The sequence below is a fragment of the Oreochromis niloticus genome, linkage group LG3 (assembly GCF_001858045.2).
Source record: "Oreochromis niloticus isolate F11D_XX linkage group LG3, O_niloticus_UMD_NMBU, whole genome shotgun sequence".
NCBI classification, from domain to species: domain Eukaryota; kingdom Metazoa; phylum Chordata; class Actinopteri; order Cichliformes; family Cichlidae; genus Oreochromis; species Oreochromis niloticus.
In genome coordinates this window covers 12,495,246-12,517,650 of record NC_031967.2, presented here as the reverse complement: position 1 = coordinate 12,517,650, position 22,405 = coordinate 12,495,246, and the positions used below count along the sequence as shown (strand labels likewise).

Below are 22,405 nucleotides of genomic sequence, written 5' to 3'. Positions count from 1 at the left end.
CCTAAGGAAGTTGATTGAGCTTGTCCTGCTTCGTATCATCGAGTGTCTGAGAATGAACTATGCTACGGTTAATTTATACTTCTTAGATTAACCGTAGTGTCACCTCTAGAATCGCCATTCATCACAGCAATGACACTAGGCTGCCTTAACCTGGTGCATTTATTCATGAAGGGATGCAAGCTCTGTGCTAACACAGGCTACCGCTGTTGTCATGGTGGATTTGGTGGATTATATTGTGCTTGATAATCCCCCCCCACTGGCACTTAATGAAAGCAATGATATGCTGAAGGAGTATTAAAGTATCCTATATTAATCAGCATACTCTTTAAGGCACAATGACTTAATTTGAGAGGTGTGTGAGAAAAGTTTGTGCAAATTTGGAATCAAATTTCAACCTTAAAATAAAGAAAATAAAAAATAAAAATCAGCATTTGTTGCTCTTTGGTTTGATCTGCTTAGTTTCTGGTGTATTTAATAATATTGGTGAAGACTACAGGACTACAGGGATCAAGGCAGGCACCAACAGACGTCAGCACCTAATCCCCTTTCTAACACATTGCTCCCAAACAGAGGGTGATATAAGGGAGGGGGAAGGCTGGGCTTTTGTAACGCAACACCTGGCAATTCTGTGTATGTGCAGTTTTGCAGTCTGTTTGTATAGAGCAACCCACCTCTGTAGCGTGACTCCACCCTGTGTTGACCACTCCTATCAGGCTCTCTTCGGGGTGAATGCGCCCTACGCATCTCTACTGCTTTCTGGGCAACTTCTCGAGAAATCTCCCTAAGGCGGCTCTTGTGATTGCTTTTCACTAAGAAACAAGAAAAGACAAGAAAAGTATTTGAGATTTTTTTCCACTGTGTGACAAGGTTAACATAGCCAGCATCTGAATAACGCTGACCCTTAAAAGAAATAAAAATAAAATAGAAATGGGGCATTTGCTGAATCAGGTGGAGATTCCCACCATTAAAGTATTTTTATCCACTTGTACATAGATACATCTATCACCGCTACATCCTTTTCCTTGTCGCTCTTCGTCCCCGGCACCCCCGAGGCACTGAGCAGCTGCCGAGTGTGTAGACACAGGCCAACTTTACGGCACATTGCTGTGCTGATGGGAGAGGAAAGGCAGCGGGGAGGAAACACGGCCATGCAGAGGCTCGCGCTGCATCTCTGGCCCCACATTTTCTTTAAAGCAACGATTGGTCATGGTACTGGAATAATGCTGTTATAGCCATGTGAGATTTTAAAAGGAAGCGAGCAAGGACGAGATGGCCGCTCAGAAAAACAGAACAAAAAAGAAACAAAACATTTATATCATTCCAGATTTTGTGTTTGTTTAATAAAAAGAAAAGAAAAGAAAAAAAAAATCGGCGGATGTTTTTGAGATTCCACACATTCCGTAAAGCAGGAAGTGTAGCAGTTTAACCACACGGTGAATCAGTTTGATAAATTTGACTCTGCTACTCCTTAAAACTGCAGCAGCTGGTGACATTTCATTGTCTTGCAGCATCGCCTCCCATAGAGAACTGCTCAAGGACACGAACAACTTCATACCAGCAGAATGTACAAGGATATCAAAGAAGACGCTGTTAAATCGCATAAATAACCCCTCTTCTCAATTCACTCTCCCCTCTGCTTGCAATTAAGCATGTGCATAATGACCTCTCTCTCTCTCCACACTAAGGGTCTCTAATCCCTTCTGTATTACTAGCATGGCCAGATTTAGTTTCGGAGCAAAGACATTTAATTATCTCTTCCGCTAGCTGCTGTTCCAGATCTGTGCTTGTCACCACTCTCCCAGGACAAAATATTTATGAATTAAGGAGTCTTTTCAAGGCTGAAAAATACAACTGCCACACAACATGACTCACCTCTCTGTTTGCATCCCTTCTTATTCACATCAAAACATGTGTAAACCATAAACTAGGTTTACACAGGTTACATAGCAAAGTGTAGCAGTTTGTAGCAGGTTGGTTTACACTGCTAATAATTTGATTTAATTTGTAATAGAGGCAAAAAAACAAACAAAAAAAAAAAGTTAAGATCTTACACAATCAGGACAATTTGTTCAACCACCAAGCTGCTTAATCCCTCCATATTCGTTCCCCCCCTTACCTGTTCCCCGTCCTCCACTGGTCTGAGTGCTGCCCCTGCTGAGGGTTGAAGGGGTCTTCTTGAAAAGATCTTGGCCCAGCAGAGCATTCAGATTCTCTCTGGTGAGGTCCAGCTTTCTGGGGGAGACTGAAACTTGGGACTCAGTGCCTAGAAAGAAGGGAAAAATGTTTTAAAGGTAAGGCCATACATATAGGCGTATCCTTCCCATGAAAAATAAAAATTAAAAAAATCCTGTTGAGTGAAGATCAATAAAAAAAACTAATTTTACCTGAAACTACAACACAGAATTCAATTACAAGATCCACACTGTGTACTACTTCTTGATTTTTGGAGGATGATCCCGTTTAGTCGGGCGCCCTGTCAGCTCTGACGGACAGTGAGCGCTTGCCACAGCCTGGACCTGGGGCACAGCCAGCGTGGAGGGCTGGAGGAGGGTCTTTAAAAGGGATAAAAACCTCCCCAACCACACAAATCCAGGGATATGTAATCCCAACAGGAGAGATGTTCAGCTGTTCACATCAGCAGCGGCAAAGGCAAACAGTGCATTTGATTTGGGAGGTTGTTTTCCTTCTTTTTTCCCACCCGTCTTCTGATTTAAATTTTACATTTTGTTACTTTAATGCACTCGGAGGGAGTATGGAAATTTTTCAACTAAACAACCGGCTGTGTGAGAATTTTAAGTAGTTAAAAAAAATAAAATAAAATAAATTTCCATGAAAGATTTAGTGCTCAACTCAAGCTAAAGGTTTACAGAGGCAAATAAGTGGACAGAAGATAAATAAGCCACACTTCAAACCCCACAGCAAACATTCACCTCAAACTTGAGACTACATTTGCATTTCAAAACAAACCACTCGGAAAACTTTGGCTACACTTTGTTTCATTTGACCAGGCAGTAGTGCCGTAACATTCAGATTTTCTTTTTCTTGGCCTCCAACACTGCACCACTAAAAAGACAGGCATCTGCACCAATCAGCTTCACTTTAATGGCTGCTTGTTTTTTTTAACGGTGGGACATTATAATCAAATGGGGCACTTGGGATGTGACACATAATGAATGCTGAGAAAAATACAGTTGGAATATCAAAGAGAAACACACAGAGGAGTTTGGATGGCGTCATTTCCACAAAAAGACACTCAATCAACACCTCATCACACCTGATATAAAACTGCTATGACGAGGCTTTTAAATGCCAGCATTATGACCTCTGAGGTAATTTTTAAAACATCGTACCTTGCGCTTCTCCGTTAAGGGGGTTCTTGCTGTGGGACTGGCTGCTGTTTTGTTTTGAGGCATCTTCTGTGGGGATAGCGCTCCCATTTTGATTGGCATAAAAAAGAAGAAGAGGCTGGAAGTGACCTTTGATACATTTACTGACGACATCTTTCCACCGGGAGCCGATCTGCACCAGGAAACAAAGAAGGAAAGAAGAAAAAAGCAGGGTCAATTAACACATTTTAGCATACTGTATAATACTATACCTTTATGTGTGATAGTACAAAATGAACCTACATGCATTCAAGGGTATCCATCTAAGGATTTGACTGTTTTTTTAATATATATATATATAATATAAATAAAATTCACATGCAACTTCAGACTATGTGTGACAAAATGGGGTTTAGCTTTAATTTGTGAGTAAATCTAACACACTAAGGCCAAAGCACACAATCACATTAGCAAAGCTGTGTAAGGTGCGCGTCTCTCCACAAAGGTACCACAAAGGCAGGCTGCAGGCTAACAGATGCTTCTGTGCTCCTTAATTAAGCAAATGACGCCAAATGACTTCCACGCCTGCTTTCTCAAAGAGAAAGCAGGCGTGGAAGAGATGGCAAAACAAGGTAAAGAGCAACCAATTCAAAGGAACACAGACAGAGGGGGAAAAAAAAGGGATTTGACTTGGGGAATGTGCACATATACAATATAGAGGAGGAAGACAAGCCGTGATTAACAAAGCATGTTAGATGAAGGCAAAACAGAGACACATCTGTGTTATTTTTGGATCCTCTTTTCAATGGTGAGGCACAACATTTATTATCTGAAAGGGTCAAAGACATGTTAAGGGTTAAGACTCTTGGCCAAATCTGCCTTTCTGTTACAGCTTTTTCTCTTAAAGTCTATTTTTTGCCCTCCAGTTTTCAGAAAATCTTTAAATGAATGTTAAAGCAGATATATCTGTTAGCTTCAAAACAATCTCCAATCTCTTCAGCTAAAACCAGTAAAGCTTTATCTGTTGCTAATGTTATATATCATTTACCACTAGTGCATTAACATCGGCCATGTTCTGATTAATGTAAGTGTCTCTATGCTACCCATGACCCACCATCCAATCAGAACAGCTAGTGAGTTACTGCACTTAGGATTTTGTGCAATATTATTTCATGCAATGGAAACACAGTAATTGGGCTACACTGCAGCAGTCATTTAGGGGCTGGGACTTGGGGAGTCACAGAAACACTGGCAAGTTTCATTCCAGGTATGGACTTGGCAGGCGCAGAGTACTCTAGCTCCTCCATCTCAGTCGGGAGGGGTTGCACACGCAGCACAAGCTGCTGAAGGATTGACACAGTGCCAGCCGGCCGCTGCACCACAGTCCCCGTGAAAATTGTGAGGATGTGGGACAGAAGGCATGCTTGCATGTACACATCATGAAAATAAATCCACCGTTAATGGGAAAAAACAACTAAAGGACGAGAGGATTCAAAAGTAAACCAGCAGAACACAAACACACAAAACCACTTCCTCACTGAGACATACATCATACACACTTCACACTGTAACGCAGCATTGTCACATCTCCTTAAACTTTACCCAGTTTCATAAAAAAAATAAAAACATCTTTATTAGCTATCTCTGCTTTACTACTGCAGTGCTCTGTGACTACAGAGTGTTTGCAGTAGAAATCAGGCAGGAAGTTGGGAGTTTGGCTGACTCCTCACTGCCATAAAGGCTCATCAAACCAGAGGCTCATGAAGCGCAATCAATGTGGTCCTTATTGGACGATAAAAAGTCTTTGTAACAGAGATAAGAGACTGAACATTCGGTCTCGTCTGTAGCAGCTTCTGCTTATCTGTTCAGTGATAACATGAATCCCAAACTCTGATTTTTTTTCTTCTTTAGAAAAAGCTTGCACTAATGCTATTCTAACATCTAAAAATACCACAAGGAAGGGAAAAAAAAGACTTTTCATATGTGTGCTGTACAACTTCCTTGCTATTATAATATATATGTTTCTTATTTTGACATGTGACTCATTTAACATGACCCTTTGTCAGTCACCAGACTAATAGCTTCAGCACTACTGCACACTCTCTCACCTCTTTGACTGTTGCGTCATCAAAGAAGACCCATTTGGCAGATTTGGTGTGGAAGGTGAAGGCACAGTAGTGGCGGCTGGAGTAGCAGATCATTCCCACGAGCATCAGCTCTCCCTTTTTGGCATGCTCATCTGTCACCCTGTAGAAGAGCTGTGTCCACACACACACACACACACACACACACACACACACACACACACACACATACATATATATATATATATATATATATATATATATATATATATATATATATATATATATATATATATATATATATATATATATATATATATATATATATATATATATATATAAATGCATCAATTACACAGTTAAATCACCACCAAAGTAAGCTGGAAGGCAGCTAAATGATGCAGAAAGCTAACAGCGTCAGTTACTCCATTTGTTTACAGATTAAGGCAAAGGGAATGAACTAGCATTGATTCGGTAATCAGTACAAGTAAAGGCTGGTTTGAATCACTGCAGTGGCAGCATATCTTTCCATCCTGCCTACAGAGGTAACCTAGTACTATGCTGTGTTATTTTCAAATGATACAAAGTGTGACTTGTTTCTCCCTCCCATGATTCTTGTACAGCCAGTTCTCCGTCTCTCACTCACTCACACAAACAATGGATTTCAAAGCAAATGATGGGGGCAGTAAGCTCCCTTTTGACGCCCAATAAAGTCACATGAAATGTGACTCCCCAATGAATAAAAGCCTTTGTGGCACATTGGCGGGTGGGTGAGACTGAAAATTCTTCCCATGTCCTAATTTTTTCTGAGTCGTAAAATGAGTGGTTGAAATGCTTCAATCCAAAATAAAAAGATAAATAAATAAATCAAAGTTATGTAAGGTGTAATTCGTATGAGCACATCCTCATTTGAACTCCACCGATCGACTCTGGCTTGTAGAACTCATCCACACGTATTGGATGTAAAGACTAACAAGCACATATTAAGCAATGTGTCACTATAGTTTATGTTCACTGTGGACATGGCTGAAAATGATCTATGTACATAGACAGAAAGCAGAATTTTATGAGAAAAAAGACAGCACATTACTCCAGCTGTGCATACTTGTGATTAAAAATATATGAATATAAATAAAAACCAAAAAACAAAGTTGTGCTGAACACCCCCTTCTGGTCTCAGTGGTATCCATTTAGTTGACATGTTCGCTTAGGAAGGGATCCACGCGCACACACAGACACACAAAGATGAGAGGAGGGGCTTTTTGACAAGCTGACCAAGGCCAGCAGGGGCTTTTTGATCAGTGGCATGGGCCAACTGGGCATTGGGAGTTGACGGCTTATGCAACTACTCCGATTTACAGAGAAATAAATCCCTACTTTATTTCCCACATATGTTGAATTGCACCAAAAAAAACCCAACATCAAATCAGTAGGGCAAGAGGCAGTGCTTGTGTAACAGTTGTATAAATAATAATTCAAGAATATACTGACACATTCAATAAATTCTCTGGATACTCAGATTAATCCAATAAAATGTCATAATATGTAGAATATAGAAAGCAATGCATGAGATTGCTCACCGAAGAAAGACTGAGACCAGGCCCTAGTGAGCGGATAACATCCTCAGTGAGGTCAGACTGGTCGGAGTCCCACACAAAGCCTATGGTGACAATTTCTGGGGAGTTCATGAGGACTCGTCTGATCCTGATTTTCTGGCCACAGTTGCTCTGGTTAAAAAAAAGAAAAAAAAGAGAGAGATAGAGACACATAGATAAAGACAAGAAAAACAAGTTCAGCTGGTTAGAAAGTAGTCTAAGTGGACCAAATTAAAAAACAAAGCCCCAAGAAAATGTACTAATAGCAAAGAGTGTCCTTAAATCACACATTTTACTGAAAAAAATTATTAATGTTGCTGATTAAATCAGGCAAGATAAGATTTTTTGTACTAGAAGGTTTGTATCAAATGCTACCGAGTTACATGCAACCAGTTTGAGTCAAAGAATCATGGCATCTGGCCAAATGTGTCAAACAATGTTAAGACTGAATAATGTTGACATTTTAGCTTTCTTATTATCTTTCTCACACTTAAGTAATGACCAATTTATGAAATATGATATCCACTGGGTGTACTAAGTAGCGCCGAGGCCAGCCAACAGAGTTGATGTTTTCCAGATTGCTCGTTCACACAACATGACTGTCATTTTTGGGTGTAAATACTTACTGGACAGTTACGAAGGTCCCCGATCGTACTCGCTGCTTGTAACACCTCCCCAAAAGACTCATCTCTCCGCTGAAACGTCTGTTGACTGAGAAAGAAGGCAGTGTAAACAGCACAATGTCAGCAGAAGCATAGGAAAGAACAAGCAGAGACAAATAAAGATAAGCCACGCTCAGAGACAAACACACTTTCGAAATGCCGCAGTCAGCAAAAGAAATCAGAGTTCTGACCTTGTGATAATTGAAAGAGAGTGTGGAGCAAGACGTATGACAAAAGGGTGCTAAAGGAGGTTACATACTGTCTTTGCCTTACCAGAGTGCGGTGGTGGAGACATAATGCACCAGCTCTGTAAACGGCAGTGGGTCAGAAGATGCCCCACAGCTACGGCACACACACTGCAGAGGAGAGAGGAGAGAGTGACCAATGTGGGCGACAAACAAAAGGATAGAAGTTACCAACAAATTAAAGAAATAATAAGTAAACATGTGATTTCAGCAAATATAAACACTGCATATGACTAGTTAGCATATCGGAGAGTCGCTTTCCAGAAATGAGACAAAACCAGTTCTTTGATTTTTGGCTTATTTCCCTGTGATCACATATAAACTCCAAGCTCAACTGACATTATCAGGCGTCCGATTTCAGCTCTGAAGTTATCGACCGCTCTTTGAGCAAGGCAATCCTCATTTGGGCCTTGATAATATTTGCTGGATAGGGTGCCCTGAAGTCGAGGTGGAAGCAAATCCACCGACTCTGCTCCTAAGGGATTTAGTCCAAAGGCGTATTATGTGTTAGATTCGGAGATAGAACTGGTTTGGGACAGAGACAGTGATGGGCATCAGAGCCACAGGGAAGAGTCGTGTGTGTGTGTGTGTGTGTGTGTGTCTGTGTTGTGCTGAGGTGGAATTTATGTGTACTCTCCTGCTGCCGCAGAGCTGTGAAATCTGACCAGAAACACCCTCTATATTTCACTGGGGGTGAGCCAGTATCAAAACATGACTGATTGGATTTCTATTGTCTCAGACAGTGATTAATATGTGTCTGCATGTGTGCGTGTCGCTTAATCCTAACACTCTCTAGTGTGTCCGGCTTGTCCACTCAACACAGTAGAGACTGTGCAAACAAAGATTAAACGAACTAAAACACACACACAAAAAGTGAAGACACAAAATTAATATAACCAGCTCGTGCTTAGATCATCCAGAATAAACACGCAAGCTTCCAGGGAATATAATATTTATTATTACTTCCGAGCCTCTTACTGACCTGTTCATAAAGTGACATGGCGAACTTCTGATGTGTGATGCAAGAGTTTGAAGTGCAGGCATCTGTCTCCTCAGGCACAATGTGCAGGTGGATCCTCTCCAGTATGTTTTCCTGTGACAGGACAGGAAAACTGTCAGGTATGGGGGTGGTGGTGGTGAGGGGAAACACTCCACACAGCCTATAGTTTCTCTCCAATTCAGCGATTTCCAAGACAAAGATTGCAGTGTAATAAAATACACGGCCCATATTACACAGAGAATTCAATTTTAGGAGTCGTGCTGTAAACCTGGCAGCAGAAGGAGCACGTTAAAGGAAGAAGCTCCACTCCGTTTTAGCTCCTTCCTGGTTCCAACGCTTGTGAGTTTATGAAATATTAAGGCTGTGAGGTAGGCCTGCAAAGGTTACAGGCTATACTTCACAGGCTGTTAATCTGACACTAGCCAACTCCTCACATAAATTCTCTACAAGCACACTGCTGCCAATGCTTTAGAGAGAAAACGCTCAAGGGCAAGATCTGCGGGGTATTAAGAAATGGGACGTCCACATGAGACAAAAAAACTTTGGAATTTCAGTTTAACGATCCCATTTCTGAAAAAGCAGGGACATGATTTAAAAAGTAAATAAAATCATAACGCCATGTTCTGCAGATCATTTAAATGATGTAAACCAGTCAAATGCAAAACATCAAACGTCGTAACTATGAAACACGAAAATATTTTGAATAAGATACCAACAGTTCAGACAGGGCATCAGATCTTTTAACAACACCCTGTACATGTCTGAGAACTAAGGAGAGCAACTTCTGTAGCAGATGAAAGCCAAGAAAAAAAAGAAAAACCAAGAGGGGGTTTTGCATTTTGGCTTGACACTGGCTTTAAGCTTCTAAAGAGTTCAGGGCCTCCTTTGTCTTTTCGTTTCATAACGTACCAAATATTTTTAATGGGAACATGTTTGGCCTCAAGACAAGCCACTCTATTAACCAGACTCTTTTACCACTAGAAAAAGCACAAGTGGTGGTTTTTGTGCTGCTGAAATAAGTTAACGAGACTCTGAGAAAGATGTGTGGATGGCAGCATGTTACACTTCAAACCTTCAGCATCGCAGATCTGCACGTTAACATGTGCACCGATGACTCCAGTGTGATCACAGATGCTGACTAACCCTGAACCATGTGCTGATAGTAAGCCTTCTTTTTTGCCCTCATAATGCATCCACAAAAAGATTTTTAAATTAGAGAAATTTATTGGGATTCTCTAAAACTTTTAATTACTTACACAAAAGTGGACAGACTCCTCCACATATCTACTTCTGTAAGTGTCTCTGGGATTCGGGTAATTAGTTGAAATACAAAATAGCAGGTAGAACATCTCGTAACAGATCAGTTTAACATCCTGTGCCAACTATTTTTCAGACAACTGCCCATGTGCCATTTTTTCTTAATTATTCATATGGTTTATATGGTTTTTCTACATAACATCTCATCATGTGGTAGGTTGATCTGTAACTTATAGGAGAAGCAAAGTGACAAAAATCACACTTGTACAGCCCAATGTGCACAAGTACACTCATCCCCCCGTTGTGTTCGTGAGATGTTAGATTCCCTCTTTTGTTTATCCATTGCTGTGTAATTGCACTTCCTAAACAGATAAACAACCGTTGCGTGGGGAGGGAAAGAACAAAAAAAAAAAAAAAAAAATCAGGATACATCTGTGCCGTTTTGGTGTAGTTTACAGGCACAATATATCAACATTGTAAGAGAAAAAATTCGCTAATTAAACCCGATTGACAAAGTAAAACTTTTTTTTTTTTTTAAACAAAATAAAAGTAGGGTAACAGGACTTTTCCTTTTTGGCTGGAGTCATAATAAAACTGGGACAAAAATAATTAGACTAGTTGAAAATATTTTTTTAAAGTGCCAAAAGAGCACAAAAACTGGAAGCAATATGCTAAAGCAATAAAGACCATATGAAACTGATTCTTCAAAAGCACAGAACTCATGTGCCATACTATGGCAGCAGATAAAACAGCGGTTCAAACACAACCCTGGTACTTATATAAGCTGTCATGATGATATTTAGCGCCAATGTGGCTGGGGTTGATGGGAGGGGAAGGGAGGGACAGAAGCTCTTTCAGTGACCTCGCCGAACAGTTTCGTGGCAGTGCTTCGCTTGAGCTGTGCGGCAGGATAACACACAAACATACACGAATCCCTCCCGCCATAGTGTTGCCACAGGAACTTACAAAGCACTCTGCGGCATCATCCATGAAGCCCAGCTGGAAGCGCTGCTCGTCCTTAAAGGTCTCCGCCAAGGCGTGACGCAGGTTGTCAGAGGGCAGGGCTCGCTCCCGACTGTGCTGGAACTGAGTGAAAATACCCTGAAGAAGAGAGCGAGAACTTGTTTACACCCTGACAACGGCATATTGTGTTTACAGAAAGCATTTGTGTCACATTTACCGCCCAATGCACAGTCTGAATATGAGAGCAGACGTTCCACACATTCATGCTGACAAACAGGAGCTGCACGGTTACTTTAAAGTGTCAGCTCTTATTAAATATGCTTATGATCGCATCTTACCTTTAATGCACAAAAAATGCACGACTCTCCCAGACAGAAGTGTCCAGGCAGCTGCCTCAAGCTGCGTCTGAAGATGTCCAGATGCCATAGTACCTACACAAGGGATAGAGCAGGAGCTCATGAGGCCCTTACAACATAAGATGTTGGGCATATCGCTTACTTACAAGATAAAGCAGTCAAACAAACACATTCATATGCACTTCAAATATATAGATTTTCTGTAACGATCTGCCTATTTACAAAATAATCATTAAGAAGAGATTCACATTTTTCCCCCATTATGAAACTTAACATCTTTGGGTTTTTTTGGTTGCTCATAACATGCAGGCATGTTACAATAATAAAGTCTCCAAGGTCATAACAACGAGGAGTTGGTGAGAGAACAACTCCCTCACAGAAACAAAGCCGAAGGTAATGATCATCTTCGACCAGCTCATCGGTTGTCTCACCCACCCTCTGAGTAAGAGCGTCCGACGCTGACCTCACTGCGCGTTGGCTGATATAATGAACTAACTCACCAGCCAGTACCCCACAAGAAAAAAACCTAACCATCCAGAATGAATAAATAGCTGGGAAGCTCTGACAAATTCAGACAGTGACTAAGCTTTGCAATTTCCAAATAAATGATGGTTATTTTTTCAAGAGGGTGGAACATGTTCCCAGAGGGGGGCTGCAATAAATAAAGTTATACAAGCAGCAAATAAATTGAAGAAGTTTGGAGGACCAGTTAGAAGCAGCGACTGCCATTTTGGTGCAGTTTTTTACATAAAAATGTTCATGAGTTTTTTACAGAAACTGAACTCAACTTAAATTCAAACTGATAGTGTCAACAAACCTGCACAGCACTGTTGAGGAAACAGCTGTTCTGGCCAGGCTCGTTGAGCAGTCCTTTGGTGGGGGCCAGAGACAGCATGCTCCCCGGCTGGTAGGATTTCCCCAGATTGCCCCCTGGCTTCCTGAAGAACTTGACCCATGCCATTGGTTAGTAGGGTTGCCTTTGTACAGGTGAAATAGTCAGATGACAGGGTGGGTGGATGCTTAGATAAGATCCCCGGAGCCCTGAAGAAGCAGCTGTCCAGCAGTCTTATGCTAAGTTATTCCACAAGCTGCAGCGGCGGCTCTGCTACACATGGGAGTCCAGTCTATTTCTGCAGCTCAAGGAGAAGGTCCTTATATCGTGCCAATTACTTAAAAATCTTCTGTATTAAAAAAAATAAATAAAACACACACACGCGTGCAAACGCACACACACACACAAAAATTACAATCCAACTCTTCTTTTTGGCCGTCCTTTGTTAACCGGTGATCTGATATGATGCCTTCTCAACACGAAGGGACGTGTTTCAAACATCTTGTGCTGTTTGTGGTCAAAACTTCATAACAGCTTCAGAAGAGATTGTTGACACCTATAAGCAAATCCTGCCAAATGGTCCTGACGACTCTTCACTTGTTCCCGCTCAGAAGTTCACACATCGAAAGGTTAGACAGCAAACACGACTGGGCTGTGTAAGAAAAAACAAAAAGAGAACAAGATTTAAAAACATGTTAACAGCTAATGTGGTTTGCTCCTTTTTATCCATTATGCCTTACTGCTTTAACATACATTTAACACTACTGCACTGGATGAGTGATTCAAAACAATACCACAGGAAGTCACATGTGAAATTTCAGTCGTGTGCCTCCCAATTTAGGTCAAACCTGACTGTTTATACATGTCAGGAAAGCTTATATATTAACTTTTACAGCCACCCTTTGCACTGGAGGCGTGTCAAACTAAAGATGGCACTAACTTAGGTTTCACATTAACATTCAGAGAAATTTATTATTTCCTAAACAATACAGACAGAGAGCTAACACACACACGTAGGAGTTACAGCTCACTAGGCTGCAGCCTGTACTTCATTTGAAAGGCAGGGAAAAAGTAAGAATTATGAATTTTCCAATTTTCTACAGTATAGACAAAAAAAGACACTTAAAAGAAAAAGAAAAAAGGGAGGGGCGATGGTGACAATTGTGCAAAGAGCTATCATCAGACAGGAAGGGAGCTTAGAGGAAACACTGGATTTTTTTTTTTCCTTCTAATACTGACGCAGACCATCACTTCCCCAATATGTGTCACTTTCACTGGAGGGGATTAACTCTTGTCAGTGGTTAATGTTTCATCCAATTAATAATCCAACATCATATTAAATAGAAAAAAAAGGGGACCAGAATCCAAAGCAACAGATTAGTTTAATTTGCAATCTTGTTATTGGACTTTAAAAGGTCTTCATTTTACGGTAATTTGAAACCAGAAAATATCTTCTGCTGGCCAACTACTTCCCTTTCTCTACTCAACATAATCGAACAATAGCTAAAAGACCCGTCTGAATAAATTCAATGTACTTCTCTACATCTGACTTCTCACTATGGGATGCAGTGGTACCTCTGTTTAAATAGAGGTATACAAAGATTGGTTTTTGCAAATAATGCCACAGTCACAACTTTCACGAGACTTTAGAAATGCTAAAAATACATATGGGGAGAGAGGGCTGAAAAAGCAGTTCTAAAGACGTGGCTGTACATCAATCAGCACCGAGACACACGGTCTAAAACTGGAGGACTCTCCTGTAGAGCAGGCAGCCAGCAAAGCTCAAACTAAGCTCAACTTGCAATCCTGTTATTTTGGCAAAACAGCAGAAATTTCTACAAAGTTTACATTTTTGTTCATGTGTCAACAAAAAGAAAACCAATGAATGGGTTTATGGGCTTTTCCACATGTCTGGGATAAATGAACAGCATCATGATTGGAGGACCAAAAAAATCTTTTTCAGTCTGAAGGCTCGGTGGACTTACGTTTCTATCTTAGAAAGGATATAAAGATTTTATTTACTTGATTTTTTTATTTTTAAAGAGAGAGATCATGTCCATAACCTGACGCTTATGCATGTAAGAAGCTGGGGAAATATAAAAACCATAGTGTACTGGAAACACAAACAAGTAAATTAATAATTAAACGGTGGAAAAAGAAAGAAAACATGTTTTGGAATAACCATGTGAAAGGCCTTGGTTATTTAATTGTGGAATGACCTGAGGAGGGTTACTTAAATGAGCTGAAAAAGATCAGGAGGACGAATGGTCTAAAATTCCTTCACATGGTTGTGTAAGTTTAGAAGCAGCAATATTAATAATCCGAGTCTGGTGCTACCAAAAGGTTCTATTAACTAGAACTACTTTACTTTTTTCAGCTTGCACTGCGAGTTATTAGTCTGTCCAATAAAGACACACAAAAAAATTCGACTGTTTGCGTGGTAATTAGTTCAGTCATACTGTGTTTGTCTAGAATTATGACTTTAAACCAGAGCAACTTTAATTAGCAACTCAGTTATCCTGATAAACTTTCATAATCTCTTTATTGCAACTGTATGAACCTGAAGTGAAATAAATTGTTTGAAATGAATTTTAAACAACGTGGGCGGCTGTAACTCCAGAGGAGAGCTCAGTCTCAAACTGCTAGTCAGCTATTTGTGGCCTGACATTTCTAAAAACCCATATAATGCTGCTCCAAGTTTCTATTCCGTTCCATTTTTGTATTACTTTGTCTGGCCCCGTCACGCTTTTTATAAAATCAGCTACAAAGAAAGACTGCCCTGACCTATTTTTTTTTTTCCCACCATGAGTTGAGCTGTAGTGAGCATTTTAACAAACGATTGAAGATGCAATAAACTGAGCTACACCAACAAAATCTGGAGGGAAAGTGCATCTTGGCCGGAACACAGACACCTTTAAGCGGTTTGCTGGATGAATGTGTTTATGCTGAACAAGTCAGTGGGGGGTGGGGGGGTTAATATCAGTGAATGCCCAAAGAGGTCAGCATACGGTCAAAACCTTTCAGTTGTGATGTCTTTATTGGGATTTTCATAAGGTAGCATTTTAAATGGTAACAGGGCTTGTCCTTGTAACTTTACATATCTCATATTGTTCACATTGTTCCAGTACCAAAAAGTACAAAGAAGCAACAATGTGCAACAGTGACTCATCCAATTTTAGTCCCCAAGACCCAAAAAAATAGCCTCAAAGAATAAACCTCAAACATTTTGTTATTCAGAGTAAGAAGAAAAAAAAAAATACTGCCCTACTTAGAACAAACAATGAAACTTCCCTCTTGTGACAGTCACCAGAACCACTGAAAAGTTTCGGCTGAAACTTGCAGGACAACATTGCCATCGTGGTATTTTAGGAATCCTCGATGTATGATGACATTGCAACAACGCAGTTCGATGCAGAATCTAAGGTTGCAGGCTGCAGTTTTGTATTTTACAGTCATCTTCACATGCTCCGACTAAATGCACAAATGTCTCTGCCTCTGTACTTTGCAACTGGGCTCCTTGGCAACAGCATTCCAAAGCAATCACTTAAGCTCAGAGTTTCTTAAGAGCTGCTGTTTTCGGATTTGCTTCAGGGCTGGACTGGCAAATGGAAAACCCACCTTTGCCGATGACATCACAAGTCGGGACAAGTCTGTACAAGGACATCAAGTTTGTGACCATGTGACGAAATGGAAAAGCAATTAAATTAATCACCTACACCTTAGACGACAGAGCCCGAGCACTCTACTAATCCATTATACATTTATTGATTCTGTTAATTAGAAACTGGTACATTTATTCCTGTTTTCAGGGAATAATACGCAAGCATCAAACATATCCGGCTATCATCTCACCCATACCCATTTAGCAGAATGCAAAAACAATCCCAAACCTTGTCTACATTATTCAATGTCACACTGATGTCACAGAGAAAGAAGCTGAAGCATGTGCTGTATTGAGACACTGCTGACAACAGCATGAGTAAATATGGCTCTGTCTTTCTGGTCCTATGAATGTTATTGCATTATATTGGTCCATTTGGAAAAAACTGTCAAGCTCAGTTATGTTAAACCATCATTTCTAGGAGCAAAACTGACAGTAAGTACACTTCAGTAATGTTGTGACGATTGTAAGATCAACATTTTGCTGTCTGGCTTAAGTTAAACAAGCAGAATTTATAACCACTGCCTTTATTTAACAATAATTAATTAACATTACTGTTATTCATTTTCTTTTGTTTGTTATGGGGGGATTAATGGATATCCCCCCAAGCCCATAATGTCTGTAAAAATAAAAGCAGGAAATCAGAAAACATCAGGTGACAGAGACCGCATAGTGTCGGCACTACAGGATACGTGCACATTTTTAGACAAGGGTTGGCTATGCTACAATCCTGAAAGGTTAAAGTAGCACATACTGTGCCTAACGTGTAAACACGGACCCAGAAGAGTGACGAGAGAGGAAAGAGAGAAGCACACTGCCTGCACAGGTGACTCTGCTGACATTCTTGCTGTATTTCATATTCTTCTGTTATACGATTTTAATAATAAAATACCCATTTTAAAATTGAAAACAGATCTCCCACAATCAATTTCAACTAACAGCAGCCATATGAAATATGTGCTTTCTTGTTTACAGACCTAGGTGGAGGAAACGACTCTGGCCAGCGGCAAAATTGTCCATAAGCCAAGTTTACATCATTGAGTAGTAAGCCAAGACGGCTGTTGACACCCTCTGCTTTCAAGTCTAAGTGGAGAATGACACCATATTCCTCTTATTTTCCCTTTTGTGCTTCGATCCTAACAACATAGTCCACAAAACCCCCTGACTTCATTTTAAAACACAGTCCTAATGAGGTCGTGTTGACCTCCAGTTTCTGCCTTGTAAGCAAGTAGCTTCCTCGAGTTCTCTTTGAATTACCTCTCGTAATTAAAACAAAACATTGGTGATTAAAGATAACAAAAGGCTATGTTTAAACATTAACCACCAATTGCGCTCTCACACACATACACACAGGTGAAGCAGAGTTCAATCACATGCAGCAAAGTATCTTTGATAAGTGGAAATTAGGTCACACCTGTGGCCAAACGTAGTGCCAAAGTTCCACTGAGTTAAAGTACATAAAAGGGAAACATTACTTTACACAGCAGCGCTTGAAACAGCAGAAAATATAAATAATCGATCAGATCCTACTTTACACATTAAATATCCTTAAGTATATTTTTACATCTTATATTTAGGGATATCACCAGAACTGATATTTGCAATACCTATTATACCAAAATTTTTAAAACTCAAAAGGTACCTTCTTTTTACAGTATTGTAGTTACCTAAAGCATAATAACTGAATAGGGTTGTCAGGTACTAACTAATACTAAACATGGATTACATACTCATTTGCAACAGTATTGATATGAGCAGTATCAGCTTTGCCTCCTCCAGCTGACACACAGCCCCTCCCCTCACTAGCAGCTGAACACATGAACCGTAGTATCTTAAAACATCTCATCTGCTGACACTACAGTCTTTACGAAGAATTTGGTGAGGTCAGTAAAGCTCCTGTTTAAACAACACTGAAGCAATAAACACTTAGGAACAGATTATATAAATAATTGTTCTTAAAAACTATTATTAACCTGGCAAAGGCACACCTTAATTTTAGCCATTTAACTATTAGCAGTACCCAAAATGACATAATTAAAAAGGTACGGGATATTTTTGTTGTATTTTCTTGGGTCCTGGTATCATTGTAGGAAAATTCTAGTGTCTTGACAACCGTACTTATATATTAATATTGAAAACCAAAAAACACTTTTTTTTTTAATGAGATCAAAAATCTGGTTTTAACATAAGGAGTTATCATAAAGAGGCCCGAAATCTTTAACAGGAAAGAAAATCAAACTGGCAAAATGCAACTACAAAAAACAATAAAAGCTCCAAGGACCAAAAAATTAATTAGTTAATTAATTAGTATGTACTGTGTGACAAAGTGGAGCTACAACAGTTGATAGATCTACTTCTAACATAAAATTTTTTTACCATAGGCTATTCTAGTATGACATTTCCATGTCATTACCTCTGTTCACATACAGCAATCAGTGATTTAGCCAATCACATCTGTGAACAAGTGGATGAATAAAAACTGTACACAGCTATAAAGTAAAGTTGCTTAATAGTAAGCAAGCCCTTCAGGATATTTGTAAAAATTAGAAAAATTAATTAAAAAACAAAACAAAACACAGTTTTCACATGTGTTGGACTTAGTTAAACCTGCTGAGCTAGAAATACACTGCTTTCTAATCTCGAGTTTAGTTATCCATGTGGTTATGCAACATCCTTGACTTACAGCCATTTTAAAAGGAGAAATACTGCATTGAAAAATATTGTTACTAGATGATAAAGTTATCCATAAAAAACAACAGCAGCAACGACTATCAATGTACTATGGAAACGTCGTCAGAGATGCAGCATTGAGCCAAGAACAAGAGCCAAACAAAAGCAGTCATTTCTTTTTTTCACCAAGGGGCACAACTGCAGGAAGTCCAGTCTTCCTTTGTAAACAAAGACTGGCTCAGGCTTGTCAAACAAGGACCAGGAATGACTCCCTTCTTCCCTTGTCATATGGAAAATGCTAAGGCTAGCACCTTCAAGCACTCAGCTAAAGAGCATGTTGTGCAGTGGCAGCTTTGACAAGCCTGGAGGATCTGTAAAATGTGTCCAAATTTGGCGTGAAGGAGTGGAGAGTCAGATGCTATAATTTATCAGTTAGTGATCTGTTGATGGATAGCCCCATTAACAATGATTCAACTGATCTCCTTAATATGGCAACGCCAACAGCTGCTGATGAATCAATCTGTGGTAAATTGAGTCACACTATGTCACTGTTTTCAAGAAACAAAAATAGAAATGCATCATAGCAGCAACACAAAGAGAGAAGATTTCTGATGTAAATATTGTTGGAACGGTCGACTTTCGGGTTCCCAGCAGCGAAAGTCGGTAATTCTCTCCACATCGGCTTTAATTAATAAGGCTGTAAGGAATTAATTCTTAACTCACGTTCACAATTTACAATATGAACTGCCACAGAGTACGATACAGCTTAAAGTCTAAGAAACTCCTTCCTCTCAAATGCAGATCAATATCTCCCTGTCAAGCTGGTGCATTATACACCTAGATGACAGCCGAGTGTGTTCCCTCCTGTTACTCCTCAGCTGTGACTCACTGTTGATGAATGGCTTTTTCCTTGCTGGAGATCACGTAGAAAAAGCAAGTGCTGCACACGTGTTCTCGCTGCGTGTCATGCATTTTAATGGCATATGTTAAAGAGGAAACTCGTAAATATTCAACTTTCCCTTCAGAAAAATAACTTCAGGGCCACGCACGCCGGGTCCTACTTTGCATCCTGTGACAGCTGTAACATACGTCATCTCTTTCCCACCTTCACAGACACTTTTTCTAAATGTGCTTTAACCACACGTGAAATTCATTTCCGGCTGACAGCAAAATGAGATAGTTTTTTTAAATTAAAGCATAGTGGAGCTAGATTAACATAGAAACATTAATGTTAGAAAGAAAAGGGGTGGATCCAAATGAAGTGAATAAAAATAGCTGAGCGAGGTAAAAGAGTGCAGTGGGTTTGTTGTTATAAAGTGCGGTTCATAAAGGCTGCCAGGTATAAAATCTATTTTAGTGTTAAGTTAACCATATCTGAATTTAGAGCCGTTCCTTGGAACAGATTGACTTTTGACAAGTGGACAATTACTCCCATTTTCTGGGTCTGTTTTTAGACTTGAAAATGAACTTCTCCACTTTTGGTAAAGTCATACAAAGTTCCATGTCTGACTCATATTGATAGAGTAAGGATGAATCACAATTCTTCCTCATGTCTAAACTACTCTTAAAGCAACATTTAAAATTCCCCTGAACTGAACGCATTCGACATTTCTTCCCTCGGTCGGTTTATTTAATTAGGCGTTAGAACTAGGAAAAACATTCATAAACAAGCAGCCAATGCATGTACAAGGACAAGTAATAAATGTGACCCTGTGTGTTTAATCTACAAAAAAAAAAAAACAACCCCCCAAAAAACAAACAAACAGAAAAACAAAACAAAACAAAAAAACAGTGAAACTTCACTTGAAATTCCCTGCAGGCTGCAGACATGGTTTAAGCATGGGTAACAATGCAGCGGTCATTTCCTGTGTGGGCTTCCTGCTCAAAGTCTTGCTGCGTTCCAACACACGGTCCCCGTGTTCAACCCTGTGAAACTGAACAGGTCACCCACACCACGCTGAGTCACCCATTACTCCTTACTGCTTCCAACGGAGGAAAAGGAAGAACAAAAGCACAGAGCCAGGATCCAAAGCTGAATAGAATCTGACTGAAATATAACATCCTCCTTTCTGCTCTCACAATTGCTTCCTTAATGGCCCCTCATTTGACAACAGCTAGCCAAGAAACATCAAGCATGATCATGACCCTGCCCCCAATTTATCTTTTATTTTTCCTACAACTTTTTTTTAATGCATAAAGAAATAAGTTTTAAAACTAAATCTGAAGTGGCAGACCTCTGGGTTAGTCGCTTATCACCACACACCATCTTTCTACAAAGCTGATGAAGACACAGCACATTAGTAAACAGTACTTCTGAAAATCTCACGTTTTTCCAAGTACTCTTGCTCAATGTGCTTGCAGACAAAGACGTGGCAGAAGGCCCAGCGTCAAAAACTGGTTCGTCGGCATGCCTTTATGTTTATTTCACCATCTTTGTCCTGAAGGCAATGTTCCACTTGCATCAATGTGAAGGCTGAGTGAGCAAGATGTCTAAAGGGTTGATGATCTCATCGCCTCATCATCACTGTGCTTAAGGGACTGGGCTCGTCGGGATGAGGGTCTTATCATGAGTTTAGAGGGGAAAAGCCAGTCTACTGGTGCCACATAAGGGAAGTTCTGTTACAGCAGATCTGATCCCCCCCCCCCCCAAAAAACTAAACAAAACAACAAAAACCAGACTAGCAGCCATTTTTCCTGGAGATATAAACAAAAGTGTACATGATTGCGCAACATGAAACCTTTCCACACACAATAAAAAGTGATGAGACACCCTCTGATAGTACACTGTGTGACAGAAAAGCTGACACAACGCGCGTGTGTGTGTCACGAAAATAAAGCATTCCAACACACTAAAAACGTCACGACAGCTTCCGTGACCTTATGCTACATATGCTACATTTTATAATATTTAATGACCGATTCATAGCCTCACTCACAGCAAAATGTTCACAGTGAGACTATTTCAAGGCCAATAAAAAATAATAATAATAAACTGAATAAAATAAACCGTCAAAAAATAAAAACGACAAATAAACTCTACTAAACTTCTAAACAATTTCCACACCTATATTTTTATAACAAGTTATGCTAACTAAAGCTAGCCTAACTAACGCTAGGCCTACCTGGTTTCCGACTTACCTGAGTTCCAGGTAGAGCTTCCGCCCCCACGTACTGCCACAAACATAAACAAGGAAAGACAAGTACATTTGTCAAACTTCAGCTGACGCTTACCTTTGACTGAATAATGACCCCAAAAAGTGCCGCAATATCCTTTTTAGAGTTCACTGAACAAGAGTTGGAAGTATTTTTTTTCTTTTGGTTGAGTTTCGCCGAAAAGCCGAATGAGTCTCCGCTTACTATGTTCTTCAAACGGGGAGAACTAAAACACCGCCCAGACAAGCAAAGTGTTGCCTCGCGTCGCTTAAACTTCTCTCTCCCTCTCTGGCTTTTTCTCTGTTTTCTTCTCCCACGGCGAGTTTCCACTTCGGATACACACCAGCCCCGTCTGTCCACTCCGGGTGGAGGAGGCGTGCGTTTGTGCTGCAGTTCTCTGAAGCGCGGCGGTAGTGAGCAATGGTTCGCTCGGTCGACTTGGCCACCTGAAATACTGGATTAGAGATGTTTTCAGAGCGGAGATGTCAAACCCCGCCTCTTCAACACTGTATTTACTGCAGTCTGCCATGCTACTGTACACCGCTGCCACTGCTAGGGCGCGCGCGCACGCACGCTCCAATATTTGCAGAGCGCCAACTCT

The 22,405-nt window shown here is 40.2% G+C and overlaps 1 protein-coding gene across 2 annotated transcripts in view; it reads right to left on the bottom strand.

Annotated features, from left to right (window-relative positions):
* Window positions 1-22,405, bottom strand: part of usp53a (ubiquitin specific peptidase 53a) — a 32,499-nt gene extending 10,094 nt beyond the window's left edge. The window contains exons 1-12 of one of the 2 annotated variants that reach the window (XM_005468204.4): window positions 21,883-22,405; window positions 12,306-12,972; window positions 11,471-11,563; window positions 11,136-11,270; window positions 8,895-9,005; window positions 7,941-8,023; window positions 7,632-7,716; window positions 6,991-7,137; window positions 5,435-5,584; window positions 3,351-3,519; window positions 2,117-2,263; window positions 672-809 (exon numbers count right to left, since the gene is read on the bottom strand). In XM_005468204.4, the coding sequence (XP_005468261.1) occupies window positions 672-809; window positions 2,117-2,263; window positions 3,351-3,519; window positions 5,435-5,584; window positions 6,991-7,137; window positions 7,632-7,716; window positions 7,941-8,023; window positions 8,895-9,005; window positions 11,136-11,270; window positions 11,471-11,563; window positions 12,306-12,449 (1,402 nt within the window). In that variant the 5' untranslated portion in view covers window positions 12,450-12,972; window positions 21,883-22,405. The remainder of the gene's footprint in view (window positions 1-671; window positions 810-2,116; window positions 2,264-3,350; window positions 3,520-5,434; window positions 5,585-6,990; window positions 7,138-7,631; window positions 7,717-7,940; window positions 8,024-8,894; window positions 9,006-11,135; window positions 11,271-11,470; window positions 11,564-12,305; window positions 12,973-21,882) is intronic. The other variant, XM_005468205.4, reaches the window with a different exon arrangement.